The following is a 27,605-nucleotide window of genomic DNA, read 5'->3' on the forward strand; positions in this document are numbered from 1 at the left end:
TTAAATGTTTAGAATGAAATTTTAAACATGAATGTTTTGTTCTTAAAATGAAATGAGTAACACACACAATGTGGATTAGAGAATTATTGCGTAACCGGTAACAAAATACAATTTTTATGAACACTGTCACTTGTATAACCCACCTGATCTTTATTTTCCAATGAGGGACCCAATTCGAGTTAATTTGAAAGGAATTGATAAAAGAGTATTTTAAGGTACCTATTGTATACATAGAGTCTTAATGATAGTTACACTGATATAAGAGATGATATGAAAAAAGGCAATTGTTTTTAACTCATTTAATAATTTTGTTTCTTCAACAATACTCCTGGTATTTCAAAGACTTACTCATTGGTTAGTTCTTCTTGAATGCTCTGAACTTTTATGAGTACAATAGGAGGGTCAATAGCTGGGCGTTGGATTATTGCAACTCACTCATTGGTATCAGTGATATTTTAGCTATTCCTATGTCTTTATTGCAAAGGAGTGTCAAGGAAGGCATAAGGCATCTGAAAAGCGCACACAAAGTCATGGCCTAAATTGTGTGTTGACTGCTCAATAAGTAATGGATGCACCAGCAGAATGACTGATGCATAAACTTCTTTCCCCCATACTTGCTGTGAGTTTATGGTTATTAAGTAAAAATAAATAAACAGAGATATTGTTGACACTTTAGGCTGATAATAGTGAAGTATGAAAAAGGGGACACATCAAGCAAGCAATCAAGATCCAATTTTAGGGAAGCAGTTGATTTTTGAAAGAAGAAATTAACAATTTAGTTTAATAACCAGTTACCTCATACTGAGGTTTATGAAATTAAATTCTTGGTCCAATTTAATAACAAATCTTAGCTTCATGTTTATTTTATTCTGTGTTTTTGTTCATAGAAATTTGTTGTCTGTTGCCAAAACAGTATGAGAATCTAAATGAATTTCTGTCTATTTCATAAATATATATTTTTTGTATTGAGACAGTTACCAATACTGTTAAACATTTGATGTCAAGAATATCATATTATTGCCCTTAATTCGCCCTGATCCAATTCCATACGAAAATATTGTCGAACTGCAAGTTACTTAAAGACTTTCATTTCTTTAAATGTTTCTGTAGCAAAGTTTAGTTTACAGAATAAAAAATTATGGAATTATATATATATTTTTGCAGTATCTTTTCTGTTGAAATTATTTATTTTTCCAAATAATTTAAAATTATATCATCATTTGTATCCATTAACTAAATTGGTGCCTTACTAAGTGATTTATTTTTGGTGTGCATAAATCTGTTAAAGCCAATTGCACCTGCAAACTACATGTATTCCTGTCGCCCATACTTTTGTTGTCTTCCTAGGTTCATGTTTGTCACAGTCATCCATACCTATACATTATTTTTTTCTCCATATAAAATGTGAATATCAATCAGATTGGATATTTTGTGATTACAAAAAATATGTTCTTGCAATTAATTCCCACACTATGGCAAACAATACAAGTATAAATGGACTTAATGTAAAATCAAGCATTAAAGGGATCTTTTCATGGTTTGGTAAATTTACAAAATTGAGAAAAGTTCTTTCAGATTCGCAAATTTTCATTTTAGTTATGATATTTGTGAGGAAACAGTATTACTGAACATTTGCCATGGTTTAATATAGCCATTATATGCATCTTTTGACGATTTAAAAACCTAAAAATTATAAAGCGTTGCAACGCGAAACGATTGAATAATTTGGAGAGTTCTGTTGTTGTCGTTTAAATTTGTGAAACTACGAAGATTGCGTATATAACGTATATAATACACAGCTTATGGATGCTTGGCAGTATAGCTCAGTTGGCTAATGCGTTTTTTACTTCAGAATTCCGGGGGTCACTGGTTCGAGTCCTACTGCGGGCTACTTTTTTTTCCTTTTTTAAATTTTATTTTTGAAGTTTTTACTGGAGCTTTTAAAATTTAATGTTAACATTTATCAATATAAAGCATTTAATGACAAACTTCAAAACATGCCAAAATCTGTGAAAAGGCCCGTTTAATACAGTCAAATGTGTTACAAAATACATAGATGCTTAATTTATTCGGCTATTTTTATGTCCCCCACTATAGTAGTGGGGGACATATTGTTTTCGCCCTGTCTGACTGTTGGTCTGTTTGCGTCAACTTTAACATTTTGCAATAACTTTTGCTATATTGAAGATAGCAACTTCATATTTGGCATGCATGTGTATCTCATGAAGCTGCACATTTTGAGTGGTGAAAGGTCAAGGTCATCCTTCAAGGTCAGAGGTCAAATATATGTGGCCAAAATCACTCATTTTATGAATACTTTTGCAATATTGAAGATAGCAACTTGATATTTGGCATGCATGTGCATCTCATGGAGCTGCACATTTTGAGTGGTGAAAGGTCAAGGTCAAGGTCATCCTTCAAGGTCAGAGGTCAAATATATGTGGCCCAAATCGCTTATTTTATGAATACTTTTGCAATATTGAAGGTAGCAACTTGATATTTGACATGCATGTGCATCTCATGGAGCTGCACATTTTGAGTGGTGAAAGGTCAAGGTCAAGGTCATCCTTCAAGGTCAGAGGTCAAATATATGTGGCCCAAATCGCTTATTTTATGAATACTTTTGCAATATTCAAGGTAGCAACTTGATATTTGACATGCATGTGTATCTCATGGAGCTGCACATTTTGAGTGGTGAAAGGTCAAGGTCAAGGTCATCCTTCACAAGGTCAAGGTCATCCTACATGGTCAAACATCATATAGGGGGACATTGTGTTTCACAAACACATCTTGTTTCATATATATTATTAACCCAAAGCAAAATTTCAGTTGCCAATTCGAAAGGGTGATTGGAATTACCCATCCCTATATTTTACCATGATGTGTTGAAGCTTTTTGTCGCTATTGCCTTTGGAAGCTGAGGGTATAGACCCTTTCAGTTATTGCCGGTTTTTAATTATCTCCCTTGTGTGACATCATGCGATGATAATCGATTGTATCGATTGTAAACGAGAACAGAAATCTTGTTAGAATTTTTTTTTTCAACGATGTAAATGGACTGAACAAATGCACGAAAAGATTTGTACTTGCCTAATTGTTAATAATGTATTATTTTCTAATGAAATTTTGATATTCGGTTTATACTGCTGATACAGCAGCGGTATTGTTCATCAGAGAACGTGATCGAAAGACTAAATACTGAAAATCCCACTAAACAAAACAACTAAATAAGCCGTATTCTTTCTTATAGTAAAACTTTTATAAATGATGTTTAAAAATAATGAAACATGTATTTATTTGATCACAATTATAAGTGGTGTGGATATTGTTGTTGTTCAGCGATCGAATGTGTAAGAGATGCATTTAATCAATTGTAAAACAAAGCTCTAAAAAAGCGGAATACATAACAATTGTTAAATGTTATCATTTTCTTTTCCATAGAATGGATTTTCGTTTCATTTACATTTAATGACAATACATGTATTAATAAATGTTAGCATACATACGGAAAAGAACTCTGCATATTATGCAAATTGAACTGTCTTTGCATGTATGTTGAAATCTCTTTACTATATAATGATATTGAGTGATACAAATCATTTATTTAACGCAAGTATTGATTACCCTATTGTGATTGCGTGTTTTCATGCTGGTGTTTCTTACACTGAAATAACGTACTTAAATCTATACACGTAATAGCAGAGTTACATTTGCCAGTACCCGTTAAATACCTCAATTGCGTAGCAGTTAAATTGCACAATATTTTAATTTTTAACCAGGTTTTCCGAAGGAAAAAACTGGTTATTAGATTGGCGAATGCGGGCGGGCTGGCTGGCTGGCTGGCGGGCTGGCTGGCTGGCTGGCTGGCTGGCGGGCTGGCGGAACAAGCTTGTCCGGGCCATAACTATGTCGTTCATTGTCAGATTTTAAAATCATTTGGCACATTTGTTCACCATCATTGGACAGTGTGTCGCGCAAAATAATTACGTCGATATCTCCAAGGTCAAGGTCACACTTTGAGTTCAAAGGTCAACAATGGCCATAAATGAGCTTGTCCTGGCCATAACTATGTCATTCATTGTGAGATTTTAAAATCATTTGGCACATTTGTTCACCATCATGGTACGGTGTGTCGCACGAAAGAATCACGTCAATATCTCCAATGTCAAGGTCGCCACGATTAAAAATATATTTATTTTTTTTAAACAAACTTACAAAGGGGGTTAATTTTGTTTGTTCATTTCAAAAGTTCAGTTTGAGTTTTCTCCCTTTATCAGATTTTTTTTTCACAATGAAAACCTGGTTTTGTGACAATTTTGTCCCTTGTATTTATTGTTATTAAACACTGTATTATTATGATTAAACTGGCTAATATATATACACTTGTTCCTGTAAATCCATTTCCGATAATGTCTTCATTCTTTTTAATGTTAAAATATTTTATTGAAGCAAATGATAAGTATTTTGGCTTTAAAATTTGGCTAAAATGACTGCTTAATATGCCAAGGGGGGATGACATGGGGGTATCATAAACTGTGTTTAATTACCGGACAATAGGCTGCAACATGTGGTTTATGCAGGGACCCAAGTATAGGTCCCTGGGTTTATGACACCTTGTTTTCTTTGTTATTGTCTGGGCAGTATCCGATGGTAACGTTAACGAGATAATCGGGTTGTGATGAACAAAGGTGCAATAAAACACCGGGATAAAAAAGCTGCAACAAAGAGTGTCAACATTGGTGTGAACAATTAAATCAATCTAATACATTATTCAAGAGGATATATTTTATGTGTAACAAGGTACGTTTTTTTTTCAGACAAATAAAGTTTCAAATTAGGTACAATATGTTGCGTAAATCGATCTATTTTTTTAAATTGTTGTTTGTTTTCATCATTACTTGTTTTCGTTCATTAAATTTAATTTATTCTGAAATAAGTTCAATTGATGAGAATTTTTTAACAAAAAAATGGTAGCGAAGAAGTGCCAAGCATGAAGATTTTTGTCATAGCCACATACCGAGCTCTTACGTTGTGTTCTACTCCCAAGTTCGTTGTTAGTAAAAACAATATAATAACAACACTTTAATCGTTTCGAAAATGCATTCCCTTGCATGCAAATGTTTTATTCAGACTTAACTAGTAAAATTTTATTTGATATGTTGCATGATTATCATTACAAACGATGATTTTATCAACCTTCCCTTTATGCGCTTATATGAATTCCACCTCTTTTTGCCAACCAGTAGGGAGAGTCTAAACTTTGCTGGTGGGGTGAATTACACTTCAATTCCCATTTTCAATGGTAAAGGTCATGTTCCCAAGTGGTAAAAAGTCGCTCAAATCATACGCCAATGATCAATACCATTTAAATATATACAGTCTGCGCTTTTTTCAATATTTGGCATTTTAATAAAATATTTACGTTTAAAGTTTAGTGGTAACAGTGCTGGATTTTTCTTGCGACACACAGGTTTATTGAAGGGAATGTTTAATGTATTTTCACGCTTCAATGTACTAAAATGAAATATGCGAAAAAGCTATAGCTTTAATAGGCCTCAATATATTAAAAAATTAAATATGTGTGCAATTTACGCATATACCGTATAGTGCAAGAGACGTTGATATTATCAGCGACACTGTACAATTTTCTCTCTGGCGGATTTTGTATCATCTCATTACGTCACATCCTGCTAAGGGACACAACTCTTACACTAGTAAATGCGAATAACTGAAAGGGTCTATTAAGAATTCACCTACTCTATAAACATGTGGAGTTTTGTTTGATTTACTTTATTAACATTAGTGATAAAATTATGACAATTGTTGAAGAATTCATATTTATTAGGGTTTATAATTGATAAAAAAATGTAATTTAGTCAAAACTATTCAAAAGGTAATATGCCTTCTACGGACAGTGAGAGAGTAATCTATGTAACATCAGTAAGTCAATTGTTTAAGTTTATTAACCTGTCATGTTTTCAAATATCTTTAAATCAAGGGGGATAATTCTCATCACAAATGATATTGTTTATTAAAGTGTATCACTTCCCTTGAGTAATTATTTAGTCATTGATTTTGTGGAAAATTGCTGCTTGAAGAATGTGTCAGTTATGAAAATATTTTATGATTTTATCTGTAAGATCTGTTGACACCATCTTAAGGCATTCTGTTAGTTCTTTCTTGTACAGTCATTCATCATAAGCAGTCAACGGTGTTGGCATTAAATTACCCCTTTACATTTTGTATTGAGGCATAAAAGTCTTCTGTAAGTATCAGTCTGTGTGATATGTTGCTTTATTTAGGTAGGAATTATTAAGTGAATAACTATAATATTATATTATTGGAATAAGTTAAAACTCAGATTAAACGTCTTTAGATCTCAAGAGAGATTCAGCTGAATCAACATAAATGTTGAAGCACTTATTGATTTGTTAGTTTAGTACATGTACTGGATGCTGTAGCAATGTCCCTCTCCAATATGCATTGGTTTCCTGGAATTTGCATTCATAATAGCAGCGTCATTGAATATTGGCAGTTAAAATATTTGCCATCACACTCTAGCACTATGATTCTTTCCTGCATTTTCAAGTATGTTGGCACAAGCGTTGGAATGTGGAGGTATTAGGGAGGGAAAATTCCTACATACAAAAAATATTCTCTGAACATTTTTGCATGAATCTTGCAAGGTCTCTATGTTTTATGTAAGGCATGGTTAAATAATAATGATAATAAAGCCATGTTGCAGTCAGTAAGAATGATTTGGGTTTAAGGAAAAATGAAGATTGTGTTAAAAATCCAATCTGAGTTTCTACTAACTACAAACTATTCTATTTATTGGAGGAGGCATCAGATAGCTGTGGATATTATCTCAGATACTTCACTACCTGTATTAATAATTAACATCTTATTGGGAACAGTATTTTATGGGCCATCTGCCCTTAACATAAAACTGTTTTATATTGTAGATCATAAGCATGGATGTATGTTGGGAATAATCTGTCTCTCATTTTCACTATAAGCTTCAGAGCTTTAACAGATGAGATAGATTATTGTGTCCTGCCGCTTTTTGTTGCTATATTTTTTCTTCCCATAGGAAAACACTCTGATGGTCAAAAGGTTACTGATTCATTTTGTGATAGCATTATGTATTCACTTCATAGACATTAATATTTTTTGGTAATGCTACCATATTTTTATTTTTCACTGCACATCATAATGCGAGTATAATTCATTATGTGCGATAAATATAATTATATTAACATATATTGTGTATTATAAAGCACTCAATTTTGTCTTGTATATTAATATAGAATGACATAAGTGATACTTTACTTTCTAATTTCTAATGGTGATTTAAGAAAAAGGCAGAGCATTAATGGATTATTTTCCCTAGAATGTCAAAGTGAAGCCAGGAGTTGGCTGTCTAGCAATTTGCAAGAGCGCTATTGATTTCTGGTATTGAACAGTCTGTGTTGGGAAAGTGGAACTAGGCCTTGATTGCAGGATTATAAACAGCACACAGTATGTTTAGTGGAATATTGGTAGGACATTATTTAGTGCTTGTATGGTCACACTAAGTTTACATTTTGTTTGGAATGTAATTGTCAACTTTCCTTCAAGCAGTGTCCAACTTCCTTTGTCGATCTTGGAGACAGAATGTTTAGTTAAGAATATGCATCATGTTATTGATGTTCTCACTATGTTGAAAAAACGGATTTGTGAAGCTTATGAAAGCAGATGATTTGATTGTCTTTGTAAACATTTTGTGCAGCCTTTGACTTGTTTATTACAAATAGTCTAAGTAAATTAGAATACAATACAACACAACTCAAAGATACCACAAGTAGTTTATCCTAATAATGAAGGCATTTGCATAAAGGAACCAGTGTTAGGATTGTTTTGCAATGGCTGAAGAAACAATATACCTGTGTAAATTCCGGGTCTCTGTTGACGGGGACTGGTTGTGCCTAAAGGAACTGAGCGATATTCAGTATGAAATGCCACCCTCTCTCAGTAACTCTATGATTGAAGATGATGGTTAGTATTATGAGCTGTGTCGTGTAAAAATGGGTCCTATGTCATCAGTCGAGCATAGCTGTAGAAAAGCCTGAGCAATCATGCAGTCTGGTCAGTAGCTGTAATGTCGGAAATATAGTCACACAAGGTTTTGTGGCCTAATGAGCAGAAGCTGACGGCATTTTGCATAAGACCCATTTTCAGACAATTTGTCTCGTATATATATATGTTGATTTTTTGTTTCATGGTCGTAGTCAAGAACTAAATAATGTTGTAATTGCAGTTCATAATTTTTTTTTTAGTCAATACCATTAGTAGATCAATGATCTAACTTCGTGTAAATATTATATGTAGTTTGTATATAAATAGTTATTATGTTGCTAATTTCATGTTATATACATGTAATTTTTAACACAAATCATTCTGCTTCAATGGGCCTGTAAAGAAATCAAAGAAACATTTTGTGATAAATCATGCTGTATGACGTGCTGTAAATGTATCTTGTACATTTCAAACCCTGTTTGTCCTGTTCAGACCGTGACCCACGGACCATAGAGCGAGGCAACTTGCTTAACGTTTCCAAGATGATTGTTAAGGAACTAATTGACTCCTCGATGGCCCACGGACGGATGCTTGATGATGATCACGCTCCCCTACAGCAGTTCTTCATAGTCCTTGAACATGTGCTGCGACATGGTCTACGTCGTAAGTGTGAACCTGTGTCTTGATGGCTATTGTTAATTGGTATAGCCTGTGGTAGGCTAAGATAAGTTATAAATGAATGTTCAGATGATCTCACACTAAGGTCTCATGTTACAAAGCTACTTACTTTATGCAAATCTTAGACTCACAAACAAACATATTTTAAATGTATAAAATTTCATTTATGGATGCAAATTACGGAAATTAAGGTTGCAGTGGTGTAGGGGATATGGTGTCTGCCTAGCAATCAGGAGGTCACAGGTTTATTCCCCACTGTGGGAGCGTTCTGTAGATTTTCCCAATAGACACCAAGTACTGGTTCTAGTCCCAGGAAATGGACTCTAGAGCGTTTCAAATAAGCATTAGGTTTTCTATGCAAGCAAGCTAAAATAAATAGGTTTAAATTAAATAACGGCAATTAATAATTTCTTAAAAAATAGATGCGATGAAATTAAACACCATGCATTAATTTTTACAGTTATTAATAAAATAAAGAACCTACCTTTAGTTTAAACCTATTTATTTTAGCTCGATTGCATCGAAAGCCTGAGACTCATATAAACGCTCTCGAGTCCGTTTTCTGGGCCTAGAACCAGTACTTGGTGTCTTTGGGGGAGATCTAAAGAACGCTCCCACGGTGGGGATCGAACCCGTGACATCTTGGTCGCTAGGCGGACACCATATCCATTACACCACGGCGACCTGTACCTTCCTTTGTAAAACAGGGCCTAAGCTTTTCCTCTATTGTAAGTTTTTAGCTAGCTCATGGACCGGTATGTCTTAAAGTTCTCGAATGATCAGCATCTTGTATAATAAAAATTAACCATGCTGGGAAAAAGAGGGCTCAATGTAGGTAAAGTGTAACCCCAAAATAGCCTGTGCAGTATACATTGCATTTTTCCTTCAAAGGATGTATCTTATGTGAAAACCCTGTTTAGGCAGACGTGATGCAAATGTACTGATTTACCTGACATGGCCCCCATGTAAAGATAACAGCTAGCTCATGGAAATCTACAACAAAAGATCTTTTATGATCTTTTAACAACAAAGGCAGAGGTTCTAACACATGTGTTTAGACATGGCCTTTGTTGCAGGTTTGAATCTGGTCTTAGTTCTGCACTTATTTTTTATGTAGATACATGTACTACTATTTCTTAAAAAACAATACGGTTTATAACCAAGGTTTCATGGAAAAAAAACAACAGACAAACAGTAACCATATAAATCTTATTTTACATATTTGCTTTTTTTTTCCAGCAAAAAAGAGTATTATGCGTGATCGTAGAGATTTCTGGTGTGTTCTTGAGCTGGTTGAGAAGTTTGTACCTGAAGCTGCAGAAATCACTGCCACAGTCAGAGATATGCCTCATTTAAAGTAAGAGCTGAGAACTGCTGTCTATTGTGCTTATTTAATAAAAACACACACACACACACACAATAATATGGCATTTTTCGGCGTAGCTGTATTAAGCCAGCTTTTCACCTTTCCTGACCTTTGTAAGTGTCCAATAAAATTCAAATAAAATTTCCCGTGGCTAGGTACGAATGAATACACTTCATTTATTCCATTGGCTGTTTGAGTATACCACCAGAACATTGGAAACATATCCGCGTCTTTGTAACACTGTTTTACTGCATGAAACAATTTTATCTCTAATAAAAAGGCTTAATAAATAGAACAGATTTACACTCAATTCTCGACATCAATACAGTTTGTGCGTTCACCTTTTATTTGCAGAGGATTGCCAGGGCCAAAGCGTTTATACTTAAAGGCTATTTTTAACCAGGTTTTCCGAAGGAAAAAACTGGTTATTAGATTGGCGAATGCGGGCGGGCTGGCTGGCTGGCGGGCTGGCTGGCGGGCTGGCGGAATAAGCTTGTCCGGGCCATAACTATGTCGTTCATTGTCAGATTTTAAAATCATTTGGCACATTTGTTCACCATCATTGGACGGTGTGTCGCGCGAAATAATTACGTCGATATCTCCAAGGTCAAGGTCACACTTTGAGTTCAAAGGTCAAAAATGGCCATAAATGAGCTTGTCCGAGCCATAACTATGTCGTTCATCGTCAGATTTTAAAATCATTTGGCACATTTGTTCACCATCATTGGACGGTGTGTCGCGCGAAATAATTACGTCGATATCTCCAAGGTCAAGGTCACACTTTGAGTTCAAAGGTCAAAAATGGCCATAAATGAGCTTGTCCTGGCCATAACTATGTCATTCATTGTGAGATTTTAAAATCATTTGGCACATTTGTTCACCATCATGGGACGGTGTGTCCCACGAAAGAAGCACGTCAATATCTCCAATGTCAAGGTCGCCACGACTAAAAATAGATTTAAAAAAAAAAAAAAAAATTACAAAGGGGGTTAATTTTTTTTGGTCATTTCAAAAGTTCAGTTTGAGTTTTCTCCCTTTATCAGATTTTTTTTTCACAATGAAAACCTGGTTTTGTGACAATTTTGTCCCTTGTCTCATATTTATTACTAACTTCCATATTCCTGTCAACATGTTAACATGTAAAAGTATAAAGAGCAGTGGAAGCGAGGCCTCACTTTAATGCATTGCATTTCAACCCGCGAGGTATCAGGCCAATTCGCGGCCAGTGTGTGAATGTCAGAGTTTTTCTACAGGTCATCACCGGAGTTCGCGGCCAGTAAAATAATAGTTATATAATAAGGACGCTATCCGTGAACTTGGTTACCTGGAATTTTCTTTAGACCAGAATTATGTTAAATGAAGATATTCAGCAATATAACTATGGTATGTCAATAATAGATTCTTAATGTGTTTTGAACAATACAATGATATATATTATTTTTGATTAATTTAGCAATAATTATTTCACCATATTGACTAATGTATTAAGCATAAGCGCGATGATTCTCGATACTGTTAATAATCGAATCAAATAGCAATGCCCGACAAACCACTAAAACAGGTTTGTTTGAAGAACGCGCCTATAAATACGGATACTTGCGTGTGGCCGGTTGACTCATATGTTTTAATTTCACTTCCATTCTTCTTTTGGTTTTCTGTTTTGTATCAATAGGCAATATGTAATAATGTAAAATAAGCTGGGAAAACTCCGCGTAACATCCCGTACTGCGTGTGATGCAGCTAAGAACTGCACAGAAAAAGACATTCGCTATCCTTGATCTCATTCATTGAACTATCAACGCCGTATATCTTTTTTAAAGATATTTCTTGTTTAAATTAGAAGAAGCTAAGATAGTAACAATTGTGCTTTTTATGCCCCCAATTTATTAGGGGGGCGGAGGGACATATAGATTTTCCCTTGTTAGTTCGTCCTATTGTCCCTCAGTCTTCCCTTCTGTCCCTCAGTATGTCCAACTTTTCGGACACTAAAGTCTCGAAGACCCTGTTTAAGCCAATTAAAAAAAGTATTGCTGTCAGATGGCTGAATCTTTACAAACATTGTTATCATCATGTGAACTTGATGTTTTCTACACAACAAGACTTGTGGCCCCTTTTAGCAAAAAACAAACCATTTAAAGCACACCTGAGCACAATGTGCTCATGGTGAGCTTTTGTGATTGCCTTTTGTCAATTGTGCGTCGTGCGGCGTCAACATTTGCCTTGTTAACACTCTAGAGGTCACATGTATTGTCCGATCTTCATGAAATTTGGTCAGAACATTTTTGTCAATAATATCTTGGACGAGGTTGACAATGGTTCCAGTTGGTTTAAAAATATGGCTGCCAGGGGGCGGGGCATTTTTCCTTATATGGCTATGGCTTGTTAACATTCTAGTGGCCACATTTATTGTCCGATCATCAAGAAACTTGGTCAGAAGATTTGTCACAATGATATCTTGGACGACATTGAAAATGATTTCAGTTGGTTGAAAAACATGGTCGCCAGGGAGCTGGGCATTTTTCCTAAATAATTCCGGTTGCTGAAAAACATGGTCGCCAGAGGGTGGGGCATTTTTCCTTATATGGCAATACATGGCTTTAGTACAACCTTGTTAACACTCTAAAAGTCACATTTAGAGTTCAATCTCCATTAAACTTGGTCAAAGCATTTGTTCTACTGATATCTTGGATGAGTTCCAAAATGGTTCTGGTCTGTTGTAAAACATGGCGGCGTAAAACATGGCGGCCAGGGGCCTGGGCATTTTTCCTTATATGGCTATAGTAAAACCTTGTAAACACTCTAGAGGCCACATTTATTTTCTAATCATCATACAAGTTAGTCAGAAGATTTGTCCCAATGATATCTTGGACGAGAATGAAAATGATTTCAGTTGGTTGAAAAACATGGCCGCGAAGGAGCTTGGCATTTTCCTTATATGGCAATATATGGCTATAATAAAACCTTGTTAACACTCTAGGGGCCACATTTATGATCTTTGTGAAACTTAGTCTGAAGATTTGTTCCAATGATATCTTGAAATAGTTCTAAAATGGTTCAGGTTAGTTCAACAACATGGCCACCAGGGGGTGGGGCATTTTTCCTAATATGGCTATAGTAAAAACTTGTTTACACTCTAAAAGTCACATTTATTGTCCAATCATCATGAAACTTGGTAAGAAGATTTTTTTAATGATATCTTGGATGAGTGCGAAAAATTTTCCGGTCTGTTGAAAAAATGGCCGCCAGGGGGCGGGGAAGTTGTCCTGATATGGCTATGATAAAACCTTGCTAGAACTCAAAAAGTTACATTAATAGTTCATTCCGCTTGAAACTTGGTCACAAAATTTGTTCTAATGATATCTTGGGCTGCACAGAACAGGTCAGTTCCTTTGTATCTCAGGTGAGCAACGTTGGGCCTTTCAGGCCCTCTTGTTTAACTTTGCAAGCATTTTAACCAGTCTGTTAACTTGTGCACATTCATATTTTGGTTAAGTGTTTCCAGACAATAAGTTGACCTTTGAGACAAAAGCGGACTTTGGTGGCATCCATTCATACAGACACGCTTGTTGTTGCAACTTCTTGTGTAATTATGCTCATATAAATCAGTCTGTAGTTCTTCAAGGTATTACATAAACAATATAATCACTTTAAGGCAATAGTTGTTGCTCCTTATCCATCCATGTACTGAAGAATCATATGTTTTAATGTTACAATTATTGTATGCTTCAGGACCCCTTTGGGCAAGGCAAGGGCATGGTTACGTTTGTCAGCCATGCAGAAAACACTTGCAGATTACTTCAAAGTGCTTATTGAAAAAAGAGATATGGTTTTGACGTAAGTACAATGTACTCTTAGTCATTTATTATATAAAGGTACATGTATGGCTTTAATTTTGTTAAGCTTCCATTCATTGTTATATAAGCAAAAGGAAAAAAGGCATATAGGTCTTCAAACGGTAGTATTTCCAAAATTTTATTCAAAACCATTTATGCCAAGAAACATGGTCTGGCAATAGTTTGTAGATTCTATTAATGCATTGTGACCATTGGTTAACACTATTGTGTTAGGCTGGGGCTTTTGTTTAAAATCATGTATTACCTGATTGGTATTTGTTAGTGATTTATATCTAGTTTTAGGTAAATAATATTCTGTAAAAGGTTTTGAAAAATATTGTGCTTTTCTGTAAAATAAATGTTGTTTTTTTTAATTATAAAAATACTGGAAATGTTTTCCAGAGATTTAAATGAAGCTTAGATAATATAACGTTATTATTTCCCTGCACAGGGAGTTTTATGAGCCTGGTGCTATGTTGCTGGAGGATGAAGGCACAGTGATAGCGGGTCTGCTAGTAGGCCTGAATGTGATAGACTGTAACCTTGGAATCAAGGATGAGGACCTTGACCAGCCGGTATGTTATAGGTTTCCATGGTCAACATCTGTTGCTTAGCAAGGAATAAATCATAAGGCACGTTTTGGAAAAATAGGGCTAAATGCATGTGCTAAAAAGTGTTTCACCTCGTATCCCGGATCCATGCATAATATTTTTTAGCATGGAGCTGTACGTGTAGTAATAGAGATAAGGGTCATGTTTTGCAAAGAAAAGTTACTAGCAGCAATTTTGATATTTAGAAGTGACTTTAAGCATCTAATTTTTTGTAATACGATTTTGTATTTTCAAAATCACAAGTTCAACAAGCTATTCAAATGTTAGAGCTAAAGTAATCATTTCTATGATCTTGAATTCCTAAATCTGTCACAAATATTGTATTACTAATTGCTCCATTTAGATTTCTTAATTCATTTAACACTTTTGATTGTAATTATACCCCCACAAACGAAGTTTAGGGGGGTATATAGGAGTGAACTTGTCTGTCGGTTGGTCGGTCTGTCGGTAAGTCTGTCGGTCCGTATTAAGTGTCCGCTCTCTAATTCAAGTAGTTTTCAACAGATCTTCACCAAACTTGGTCAGAAGTTGTATCTACATGATGTCTAGACCAAGTTCGAACATGGGCCTTTCCGGGTCAAAAACTAGGTCACGGGGTCACTTAGTGCGTTTTAAACATTCAGCATGTTGTCCGCTCTCTAATTCAAGTAGTTTTCATCCGATCTTTACCAAACTTGGTCAGAAGTTGTATCTAGATGATCTTAAGGCCAAGTTCGAACATGGGCCTTGCTGGGTCAAAAACTAGATCACGGGTCACTTAGTGCGTTTTTTAACATTCAGCATGGTGTCCTCTCTCTTATTCAAGTAGTTTTCATCCGATCTTCACCAAACTTGGTCAGAAGTTTTATCTAGATGATCTGAAGGCCAAGTTTGAACATGGGTCATGCCAGATCAAAAACAAGGTCACAGGGTCACTTAGTACCTTTTACACATTGAGCATGGTGTCCGCTCTCTATTTCAAGTAGTTTAAATCCGATCTTCACCACACTTGGTCAGAAGTTGTAACTAGATGATGTGTAGGTCAAATTCGAACATGGGCCATGCCGGGTCAAAAACTAGGTCACGGGGTCACTTAGTGTGTTTTAAACCTCACCATGTTGTCTGCTCTCTAATTCAAGTAGTTTTTATCCAATCTTCACCAAAATTGGTCAGAAGTTGTATCTTGATAATGTCTAGGGCAAGTTTGAATATGAGTCATACCGGGTCAAAAACAAGGTCACGGGTCACTTAGTGGGTTTTAAACATCACAATGTTGTCCGCTCTCTAATTCAAGTAGTTTTCATCCAATGTTCACAAAACTTGGTCAAAAGTTGTATCTAGATGATGTCTAGGTCAAGTTTGAATATGGGTCATGCCGGGTCAAAAACTAGGTCACGGGGTATCTTAGTGCGTTTTAAACCTCACCATGTTATCCGCTCTCTAATTCAAGTAGTAGTTTTCATCCAATCCTCATCAAACTTGGTCACAAGTTTTATCTAAATGATCTCTAGGACAAGTTTGAACATGGGCCATTCCGGGCCTAAAACTAGGTCACGGGGTCACTTAGTGAGTTATTTAACATTCAGCATGGTGTCCGCTCTCTAATTCAAGTAGTTTACATCTGATCTTCACCAAACTTGGTCAGAAGGTTTATGGAGATGATCTTAAGGCCTAGTTAGAACATGGGTCTTTCTGGGTCAAAAACTAGGTCAAGGGGTCACTTAGTGCAGTGATTTTTTTTTCTTTTTTTTCTTACAGCCTGTGCCTTTTGGATTGGGAAAATTAGTGCGATAAACCATGAAATTGGGAAAAATAGCGCGATAAACCATGAAATTGGGAAACATTATAAATATGATTATAAGAACAGAATTAAAATTATTAAAGTATGTTTGACAGCATTTTTATATTATAAAGTACTAATTTAATGTGTTCTTACAATGAAGACAATGTTAAGTTAATATCCTTCCACATTCATATTGAACTTGCAATAATCTATATAGATTCTTAAATATACCATTTAATCATAACCTCTTTAACACTAATAATAACAGTAAGAATTTAAATCAGTATTCTTCTAAATTAAATATCACATGGTGAAAACATTAACACATATTTATAACAAGAAATATCTTTAAAAATTATACGGCGTTGATTGTAGTCGATGTTTATGAACGATCAAAAGTTATCTCTATGAGATAAAAAGTAGCGGATGCCGTTTTTCTGCGCAGTTCTTAGCTCCATCACAAGCAAATCAATTACGGGGTGTTGCGCCAGATTTCGTGGCTTATTTTGCTTTATGTGATATTATTACTCAGATATCTATATTTACAGAATAGAAAAACACAAGAAACATGAAAATAAACGAGTGCATATAGGTCAGCCGGCTATACTCGAATCTTATTTAACTGCATAATTATAGTTTAGTGAATTATTGTGCTCATGCTTAATAAACTGGTCTAAATGGATAAATATTTCTAATTAATTTTATCAAAATTGGTCCTTATCATGCAAATGTTGAAAACATATTAAAAATCGATGATTGACATACCACAATAATATCGCCGAATATCTTTATTTAGTATCTTTCTGATCAAAACAGACTTCAAGTGCACAAAGTGTACGAGACGGCGTTTATATAAAGATTTCTGCAACTGACCGCAAACTGACCTTGATACCTTGCAGATTGGAATGCGACGCATTAAAGTTAGGTAACAATTCTGCTGCTGAAACGACGGCTTGTTTACGCCAACTGTACACAACCAAGGCAACAGCTGTGCCTAAAATATTGATATATCGACAACGCGACTAAACGAACTATTTACTCCATCAGACAAAAATAGCATAGATTCCAATTTTTTCCTTCAATGAAAAGATCGCAACCCCTTCTGCGAACTCCGGTGATGAACTGTATATAAACTCTGACTTTCACACACTGGCCGCGAATTGACCCGAAACCTCGCGGGTTGAAATGCAATGCAAGTATTAAATATGAGAATATAGCCTTTAGTATAAACGCTTTTGCGCTGGTAATTCTCTGAAAATAAAAGGTGAACGCACAAACTGTATTTATGTCGAAAATTGATTGTAAAACTGTTCTATCTATTGAGCCTTTTCATTAGAGATAAAATTGTTTCATGCAGTAAAACAGTGTTACAAAGACGCGGATATGTTTACAATGTTCTGGTGTTATACTCAAATCAGCCAATGGAATAAATGAAGTGTTCTTCAACTTAAAATCGTATTCGGCTAAATTCGCGAAAAATACGTAAGTCAGTTGTTGTTCGGCGACGACTCGGCAACTCGATCGGCACCAGGGCCGGATTAAGCTGTTTTGGGGCCCAAGGCTGCACAAGATACAAGGGCCTCCTTCCCTCTGGCCCCCTGCTGTATATTGAAAATCATACTTGATACTACAACTACAAAGATTAGAAAACTTGCATTTGTATCCAGTTGACAGTTACATTATATATATAGCAAAACAAGTTAAACAACGCATAGCAATTTTATTAAATGAATTTAACATACATGTTACATTTAACAAATTCCAGCCTATATATAGGTCTCTTCTACGACACTTCAGCTGGCCAAAGTCATCGATCAGCTGTGTGACGTCTAGTTATCGGAGGACTTGACATTCAATAGACAATAGCCCCGATGCTATAAACCTTTCCTGACTTATGGTGTTCCATATATAGTTTTGCACGCGTGAAAATGATAAAATGACATCCTATCTTGACAGTTATTAACTGGAATTGTTAAGTATATTCGTACAGCGATGGCAACGTTTGGAAAAGTTGTCTGTAGTTGATCTCCATCTAACTTAAGCAGTTCACTCATGCGTGGGATGGTTCAGTCTTTGTCCGCTTCTTAAAGATGGCTTTGGACTGAACGAATTCGTCAACAAGACGATTAAATGCCATCTGAATAAGATTTTGCACATTTCCGTAGATCATCCAATTTGAGAGACTCAAACTGTGTCATGAAACCAAACAGTTTGTGAAGACCAGAATGTGCGCTCAACCGCTTTCGAAGTTCAACAGTGAGACAATCAACTATGCTGTAGAATGTGTGAATTAGAAAATGGTTGCGTGCACTTAGCTTCGAATTCGCATCTGGTGTCGTACTCTCGTCACGAAATAGTTTCCGCCGTTTCTTACGCTTAATCGCATCCTTATATTGGTTGATTGCAACAAACGCTTTAGCCTTCTCTTCAATGTCGTCAAACGTGTCCTTATATTGTAATGACCATACGGGCAAGTAGTATAATAAACAGAGAAACTAATGGTCCTGAATTGATATACAACAAAGAAAGAAAATTGATAGCAGAGTAAATCAAAGCGAACTAAACGATTCGATATACATCGGGAAACTGGTAAAATCACACAGATAATTTCTACTGCAATCCCGATAGAGTCGTTAAATGGCGTAATAAAGAAAGATAATAGATTGAGAAACTGGCCTGCCATAGGGGGCCCCTTAAAAATCGGGGGCCCAAGGCTGCAGCCTTGTTAGCCTAGCTCTTAATCCGGCCCTGATCGGCACTCGTTCGAAATTATTGCTAAATTACATTGTAATCTTATTGGATTTATTGGGAAAATTTTGTCTTTTTTGGGGAAATTTTAATCAAATTTTTGGGAAAAAACGTCATTTTTTGCAATTGGGAAGCAGCCGAATATCGGCTGTAATTTCTGGGAAAAAAAATCACTGTAGTGCGTTTTAAAAATTGAGCATGTTGTCCGCTGTGTTTTGTGAAGACGACATGCAAAATATTATGTGTCAATGCGGCATGTGGGGGTATTCGTCACGTCTGTGACAAAGCTCTAGTTTATTATTGTCTTGTTTCAGATAGGTGTCATAGACTTTAGTGTATATTTGAAAGACACACGCTTGAATGATTCCGACCCAGAGGCAGATAAGTAAGTTTTTATTTGCACTATAGGAATACTAGGGATGACATTGAATATCAAAATAGTTTTTTTGAAAATTGAATATTTTAACTTTAATTCAGCCAAGTATTCAAATATTCACATGATTGTTATTAATAACTACATTGATTTTTTTGTTTTGGGAATCATGTATTATTTTTTAACTTAAGTACCAAAGTCCAAACATTTTTATCAGATTTTCATGGAAGATGATATTTCAAAGATTGCTTTATGAATTCATACTTTATGAAAAAATTGCATTTTTCTATTCAGTGCTGCCATGCAAGAGAAAATGCAGACCATACTAGATCAGAAAAACTATTTAGAAGAACTCAACAGACATTTAAAGTATGACTGTTTGTCTGATTGCTGTAGAAGTAATGTAAACTATGAATCTTTACATTGAAATGTTTCACTTGCCCTTTTGAATATAGATGATCCCAATTTTCATATAAAAAATGAAATAAAGAAAGAGTGTATAACATTAACAAAGTAATATCGGTTGGATTTTCCTTGCATTCATACATCAAATGACAATATATGAAAGCAGTGTGTTGTAATTTTCCAACCTATTTAAAAATAAACATTATAGATTAAGTTTACTTGAAAATAGTTTTTGGCATAAAATTCAGCAACTTAAGTAAAGTATTCACTGTATTGCGTAAGTGATAGCAAATCATGAAATTAAGTTGTCTGATAATTTATATTTTGTAATACAATCTTATATTAAATATAATCTGCTGTTTCTATTTGAATTAACAAAAAAAAGCATCAGTAGTCTTTTTTTTTTGGCATGATCATATTTTCTGCCTTCCTCATTTCAACAGTGGCAATTTTATTGTATGATCTTGTTTTCTGTTTTTCACAGTACAACAGTTGCAAATCTTCAGCAGAAACTTGAAATGGCCAGTACAACAAACGCCCTGATGAAAGAAGATTTAGCCATCGCCAAAAACACAATCCTTCAGTTAGAAGATGAGAAGAAAGTTCTAGAGTCACAGCGAGACACAATTCTTCATGTTCACAAACACACGATCGAGGTGTGTCCAAATTGTAGTTACACCCTCACTGAGGTTGAAAATAAAAATGGAGGAATAGCCTAGCATAGATGTTTTCATTCCCCCTTGGGTTTGATTTATAAAGTGTTTCAAGAAACCATTGATGAAAATGATAAATTAATTAATCTTATTCTGATTAATGTATTGTCAATAACCTTTGTGCTTGTTGGCATTTAATATTTAATAACATGTATGAATTCAAAATTCTACGTGTGTGCACATTTCATGCTCATGTTGAACAGTCAGCTGACTGTGAGATTAGTCTCATGTTTAGAAGTTTGGAAAATAGATCTGCTTGTCATATCATAGGACTGAATTACAAGTTCAACATCGATTAACAATATTTGCTTAGCATCAGCTCTTTTGACATATGAGTATAATATTATAAGATGACTGTTTTACACAACACATTTAATGTGCAATAGGCTTCATTGTTGTCCAGTGCAAGCCAAAATCAGCTATCTTGCTCATATGCAAATCGGCCCATTTGTCTGGCATTGTATGTAGTGCCTCATTATGTCTGAGAACTTCCTTACATCTTTCCCCATTGAAAAGTTTCAATTTCAATTTTCAATTGAGACTCATGTGAAATATCTGTGAACTGATTTAATTGTACTTTGTTATCCCCCGCCATAGGCGGAGGGATATTGTTTTGGCGTTGTCCGTCCGTCCTTCCGTCAGTCCGGCCGTCCGGCACTTTTGTGTCCAGAGCCATATCTTGGAAGTGCTTTGGCGGATTTCATTGAAACTTGGTATGAGTATATATATGGATAAGAGGATGATGCACGCCGAATGGCATTTTACACCATCGAATAATAACGGAGTTATGGCCCTTTGTATTTTGAAAAAAATGTTTTTTTGTGTGTGTCCGAAGCCATATCTTGTGTCCAGAAGTATAATGGCGGGGGATATCAATTCAACGAATTTGCTTGTTTGTAAATGTATTGCATCATTATGATATTACCTTCAGCAACATTTTGGCTTTGCTGTTGTGCTTGTTTTCTGTATATCAAGTTATCTTTGCAACATTCCTAATTATCTGCTGTCACATGTAATTTTATCTTGTGCTTTGAGTACCAGTACTCTTCTTTCCTCTCTTATACATCCATCTGTAACTGTACATTAAGCATTAAAATGTCAAAAATATTTGTTTCACATCATACATCCGAATGTAACTATGAAATCAGCAGTTCACATATACTTGCACTGTAGTCATACCAAGACCACAATGATGATGAAGCAATTGTTATTGAGCTTCATGGAGAGAACAGTCTAAAAGAAGGGCCTCCTTTCAACACAGAAGATACAGCAGAAAATACAAATATGAATGAAGCCAGTGCACAGGAAACTGAAAATGTTACAGCAGACCCCGTGCCTGGGATATATGCTAAAGTCGATGGTACTTTGCCTGATGATGAATCAAAAGATGGTAGAACTGATGAATTTCAAACTGAAAACAACAGTTCAAGAACTCCTGTGAGAAAGGCAACTGGCCCTGACATGCAAAAGCCTCGTACTTCCAGTGAGGGAAACTTGAAGACCAGGGCCAGTTTGAGGACCTTCAGTGAATCAGAGAGCAAACCTATTGATACACTCTGGTCCAAACTGGGCTTCTTTCAAAAAGTAAAGATTGCAATGTCTCCAGCACTCTTCCAGATATCCTGTCTCTGCCACCAAAAGCTTACACAGTGCTCAACTGCAACCTCCTCATACCCCAGTTACCAGTACTTTTCCTGTTTTTGCCATCACATGTTTTTTGTCTTCACTGGTCGCAGATGGTAAAAAATGTCACATTGTAAATAGCACCTCTTTTTTTACAGTGCATATTTACATTATTTCCAAAAGCACACATTTCTTCAAACCTCCCATATGTATTCCACCTAATGCACCAATATTTTTTTGGTTTGTTTAAGTGTGTGTGTGTGTTTGTGTGTAAGAGAGAATGACAAAACATGGGACCAAATATCTTTCTTTTTCATCTTCATTCTTTTTATAATTTTTCATCTCGAATTCAATATACTGCCTGATAAATGTTCTTGTTCCACAAACTTGTCATAATTTTATTATGCTTCAACTTTGCATACATAATGAAAAAAAACAAACATGTGTCAACATGTAAATGAGCCGGGCTTTGTGAAAATAGGGTTTAATGCATGTGCTTTTATGGTATTTTTAGTTTAAAGATAGTCTCTTCTTAGTTAAAATCCAGTATAGGCGGAAAGTGTTGTCCCTGATTAGCCTGTGCAGACTGCACAGGCTAATTTGGGACAACACTTTATGCACATGCATTAAACCCCCTTATCACGGAGCAAGGCTCAAATAGAATTAATTGCATAGAGTTGTGTGCTTGTACTAGCATTAATTTGCATTATAAAGGGAGAGTTATCTCTATGAAGTAAAAGCATTATTTCTTGTATTGATATTTAATATTGCTTTTGTGATATATCATATACATTTATAAACTGCTTAATTGTACGAGCATGTTGTGAAGAAATAAATTTGAAGGCTGTGGTGTCTTCTTCACTTTGGGATGTAACATGATTAATAGTAAAATACATTTCTTTACTACATAAGGTCTTGATACATTAAGTTGGATTTTGGCAAAAAAGGAAATGTTGTTTTGTTGATTTATGAAAATGCAACACAATTTAATAATTTTATGCTAAATATTTATAAAAAAAATTGCATTATTTTTAAACAGCATTTAAGCAACTTAAATATTCATTTTTCAACACTTCTAATGGACGAGGAGGTTCCAGTTAAAATTATATCACAATAATGCCCATTTTCAACTTAAAACTAAACCAATGAACATTATTATCAAGAATGAAAAACTACCAGAATCAATTAAAGCTTCCACTCACTTAATTTTCAGTAAATAAATAAATTGGTACGTTAGTTACGTAAATTGGTCAATATTTATTTTGTTCCATCTCTTGTAAGGGAGGCAATTCATTCATATTTCCATTTTAAGTCACTGTTGATTACTTCCTTTGGAAGCATTTGATTTCTTTCCAAAATACCCGTCCTAAAAGGTGCTTTAAGAAAAAAAAATTAACTGTAATTTTCCCTTGTTTAAATCATTACAATGTTACAATTTCGTAAGAAAAACAACAGTCTAAAAGCTGTATATTTGGTTATTTAAAATCTGGCTGTATGATCAGACATTACCGTATGTAAGGGCATAAATTTATGTAATGATTTGAGACGAAGGAAGCCTGTCTTGTAGAAAGAAAGCAAACCACCATTGGCACAATTCAAAACACAGCAAATCTACATGGATCAAAACAAGTCATTATGGACTGAATTTGTCTCGTAACAGTCCAAATTATTAGGCAAGGATTTCAAAACTATAATGAGAACTGTTAACCCTTTCCCTCATAAGAAGCAAAGTGAATGGCTTTTGCAACCAGAATAAAACCAGAACAGCCTGCGAGTATAACTCGCAGTCTGTTCAGGTTTATGCTGTTTGCTGCTCATCAGTATCTAAGGGTTGGAAATGAAACCTTTAAAACTTGAGTTTAGTAAGAAAAGTATTTAATTTAATGCAACTTTCTAAAGGACTACAAATGCATCAAAATACATATCTAAGTGGTAAAGGGTTAAACTTTATTGTGATCAAGGTTTCTTTTTCTTGTTTCTTCATTTAAATGAAGACAAATCAAGAAGACAATAGGTATTAAAATAAATGGTGATGTCATTTTTGTCTTAAATATACAACTACAAGACAAACATAGGATCCCAGATTTTCACTCCTAGCAGTGAACCAGAATTCTTGAAAACCAGATCCTTTTGACTCCATGACCTATAGTTTGTATCAGATTTACTTTATTGTTATTAATATCTGTACTGTGAATAACACGATCATATACCATTTTATAATTTTGTTAGTGAAAATAACACACACCTAAAAACTACAGTACGATAAATTGATTTATGTATTGTCGGCTAATTACAGATTTTTGTCCCCTACCGGTTTCACCGGAGGGGACTTACGGTTTGCGCTCTGTGTGTCAGTCAGTCAGTCAGTCTGTCCGTCACACTTTTCTGGATCCTGCGATAACTTTAAAAGTTCTTAATATTTTTTCATGAAACATGGATAGATGGCAATATGGACATTATGCACGTCATTTCATTTTGTTCCTACGTCACAAATTGTGGTTGCTATAGCAACCCCCAAAAAAATATATGAAAATGGTGGAATTTCTGACAATGGTGGAGCCGGTAGGGGACCATATTGCTTGACAATAGCCTTGTTTAAATTAATATTATCAGAAAAATATAAATCGTTAATGAACATTATTTTATGCCATTTAATAGAGTTGAGATCTCATTATGTTAATCAAACAATATCTTATACACATAATTTGAATTGAAACGTGTAAAGTTATGCTAGGTGCATTAAATAACTGTAATAGATCTAAATTGTGAGAAAATAGAAATACTGTATAAACAAAAGTTAAACTGCATTATAGCAAATGGTCCTTTGTTTAAGGAACAGTGTGACACAGCACCTAAGTAGGAGACACAACACACATATATTTAACAAAAAACACACGGATAACATAAAATGAACAACACTTTTGTCACCATACTTTAATTAAGGACAAGAGTTTAATTAAAGAAGTAAGAATGGGGGTAGTTAGTAATAAGGCTCTATTGATTTTACAATGTGAACACAATTTAACTATAAATTAATTTAAACATTAATTAAATGCTTTTGCATAAAACACAGGGGCATGCTATTTATATCAGTGGCTAGAATTAATGTACCCATTTTCAAAGTGCAATACGCTTTGTAAACAATTATACAAATAAAATATAAATTTGATTAAATTTCCTACAGCATTACCTGTTTTCCTTATTTATTTGCAAAAAATACCCTTAATTTATAATAAATCATTTTTACAATAAAGCTTTCTACATTTAGCACTAGGTAAACATGACGCGTTGATACTACTTTTTTAAGCTAAATAAAGAAGTGTTTTTTTCTGTGAATAAATATATGATTCAGATAGCATTTAGTCATTAAAACTTTCATAAATACACTAATCAGTTTTAAGTTTGCATTCCTAAAACATTTTTTTGTGCAATTATATTGGTGGTTAGTTTTCCCACTGCATTTAATAATTGCAAGACTATGGTCAAAACCAATCTTAGACAGCTAGGCTTTAAAGTGTCTGTTTTAGTACACAATTATTTTTTTTAACTCAATGCAGACCTCTGACTAATTTATATCAGGCTAAAAGTGAGTCACTATTGGTCAAAAACTAGGTCAGTTGACCAATCAAAGAAAAAGCTTATCCATAGAAGTTATACTTTTTGCCCAATCGCCATGAAAATGGATAAGAACATTGGTCAGTATGATATTTAGACAAAATGCAAAATATGGGCATGTGGGGTAAATAAACTAGGTAATAAGGTCAAATGAAAGAAACAAGTTTTGAGCACTAAAACAATCACAAGTTTTTTTTATATTTATCTTAAAGAAACTTGGTAAGAATAATTTTCTGAATGATTGCTTCATCGAGTGTTAAACAGGTTCACATGAGGTCAAAAACTTATTACTCGCTAGGTCACAGTTTTGATTGAATTTCCAAAAACCTTGGTTAGAAAATGTGTGTGCATGCGATCTAGACAGAGGTCAAACTGGATAAACTGGAGAAACAAAGAAAAATATCCATTCAATATGGTCAGAAAATTTGTCTAAATGATATTAAGGACTGAGTTTAACACAGATTCAATCGGAATCAAAAAAATTGGTGACTAGGTCCAATTCAAGAAAATTCTTGTTTAGAAGTCACAATTTTAGAACAACCATGTTTGTTCAATGTTTATGAAACTTGCTCAATGTGAGCTATTGGGTTCACTAATTGTTCAATGGTCATAAAACTTGCTCAAGGTAAGCTATGGGGACCACTGTTTGTTCCATGGTCTTAAACTTGCTCAAGGTGAGCTAAGGGGATCACTGTTCATTGGTCATAAAACTGGTGAGATAATTGGGGATCAATCTATGTGAGGCATTAAGATTTGGCACCATTGGGTCCTCATATTTACTTTCTCTCCAAAGGCTCTCATTTTCTCTTTATTTTTTTATGAAACAATGACAGAATCTTTTATATCTTGACAATATCTTTTCCAATTTTTGAATCTAGGTCATGTGTGTCCAAAAACTTCAGAACATCAGGTCAAATCTTAGAAACAAAACTTGTTACCATTGTAGAAGCCATAAGACTCCATCGTAATGAATCTTTGTTAGAATGTTTATGGTTAAAATGTGTGTGCCAAGTTTGAATCTGGGTCAATAATGTCCAAAAACTAGGCGACGATGTGAAATCTTAAAAAAACCTTGTCATCACTCTAGATGCCACATTTATGACTCAATCTTGATGAAACTTCTTCAGAATGTTTGTTACAACAATATATATGCCCAGTTCCAATCTGGGCCAAGTACATCTAACAACTTGGTAACCACATTGACAAACCATGTCACCACTCTAGACACCAAATGTGTGTCCTTTTATTGATGGAACTTGGGTAGAATGTTTATTTTACCGATATACATTTTTACCATTTTTTGAATCAAGATGTCAAGATGGGTGAAAAACTAGATCCCCAGACCATATCAGTGAACAATTTTGTGACCACTCTAGAAATCACATGCATTTTTCAATCTCAATGAAGCCTGATCTGAAAGACAATATCTATGCAAAGTTTGAATCTGTGTTAAGTCTATGAGACAATGTTGAAAATCAGTTCAGTTCAGGCATAAATAAATTGGTTGATATGCTACATTTGGTGTACAACAAAAACATTTTCTCTCTGGTGAGCTATGCAGGCCCATCATGGCCATCTTGTTATGATGTCTGACTTTGACAATTGTTCTGGTCAAACAGTTTAACATGGCCCCCAGTGAATTAAATAGTGTTCCTTATATGACTAAAGTGAAACCTATTGGATGCTCTGAAAGTCTTATTTTTCCTAATTACCATGAAACTCATTCATGACATTTTGTTTTAATGATGTTTCAGCCAAGTTCAGAAAATATACAGTTAAAGAACCTGTGAATATGATGATATGGGTGCACAATTTGCAAA

The 27,605-nt window shown here is 34.8% G+C and overlaps 1 protein-coding gene across 4 annotated transcripts in view; it reads left to right on the top strand.

Annotated features, from left to right (window-relative positions):
• Positions 1-27,605, top strand: part of LOC127868685 (RUN and FYVE domain-containing protein 2-like) — a 60,119-nt gene that overhangs the window by 4,861 nt on the left and 27,653 nt on the right. For 2 of the 4 annotated variants that reach the window (XM_052410626.1, XM_052410628.1), the window contains exons 2-9: positions 8,551-8,721; positions 9,976-10,093; positions 13,832-13,936; positions 14,387-14,510; positions 19,371-19,441; positions 19,724-19,798; positions 20,319-20,490; positions 21,721-22,131. In XM_052410626.1, coding sequence (XP_052266586.1) covers positions 8,551-8,721; positions 9,976-10,093; positions 13,832-13,936; positions 14,387-14,510; positions 19,371-19,441; positions 19,724-19,798; positions 20,319-20,490; positions 21,721-22,131 — 1,247 coding nt within the window. Of the gene's footprint in view, positions 1-7,436; positions 8,038-8,550; positions 8,722-9,975; positions 10,094-13,831; positions 13,937-14,386; positions 14,511-19,370; positions 19,442-19,723; positions 19,799-20,318; positions 20,491-21,720; positions 22,132-27,605 lie in introns of those variants that run through there. The other 2 variants (XM_052410627.1, XM_052410629.1) reach the window with 2 other exon arrangements.

Source organism: Dreissena polymorpha, chromosome 2 (assembly GCF_020536995.1).
Source record: "Dreissena polymorpha isolate Duluth1 chromosome 2, UMN_Dpol_1.0, whole genome shotgun sequence".
Classification (NCBI taxonomy): domain Eukaryota; kingdom Metazoa; phylum Mollusca; class Bivalvia; order Myida; family Dreissenidae; genus Dreissena; species Dreissena polymorpha.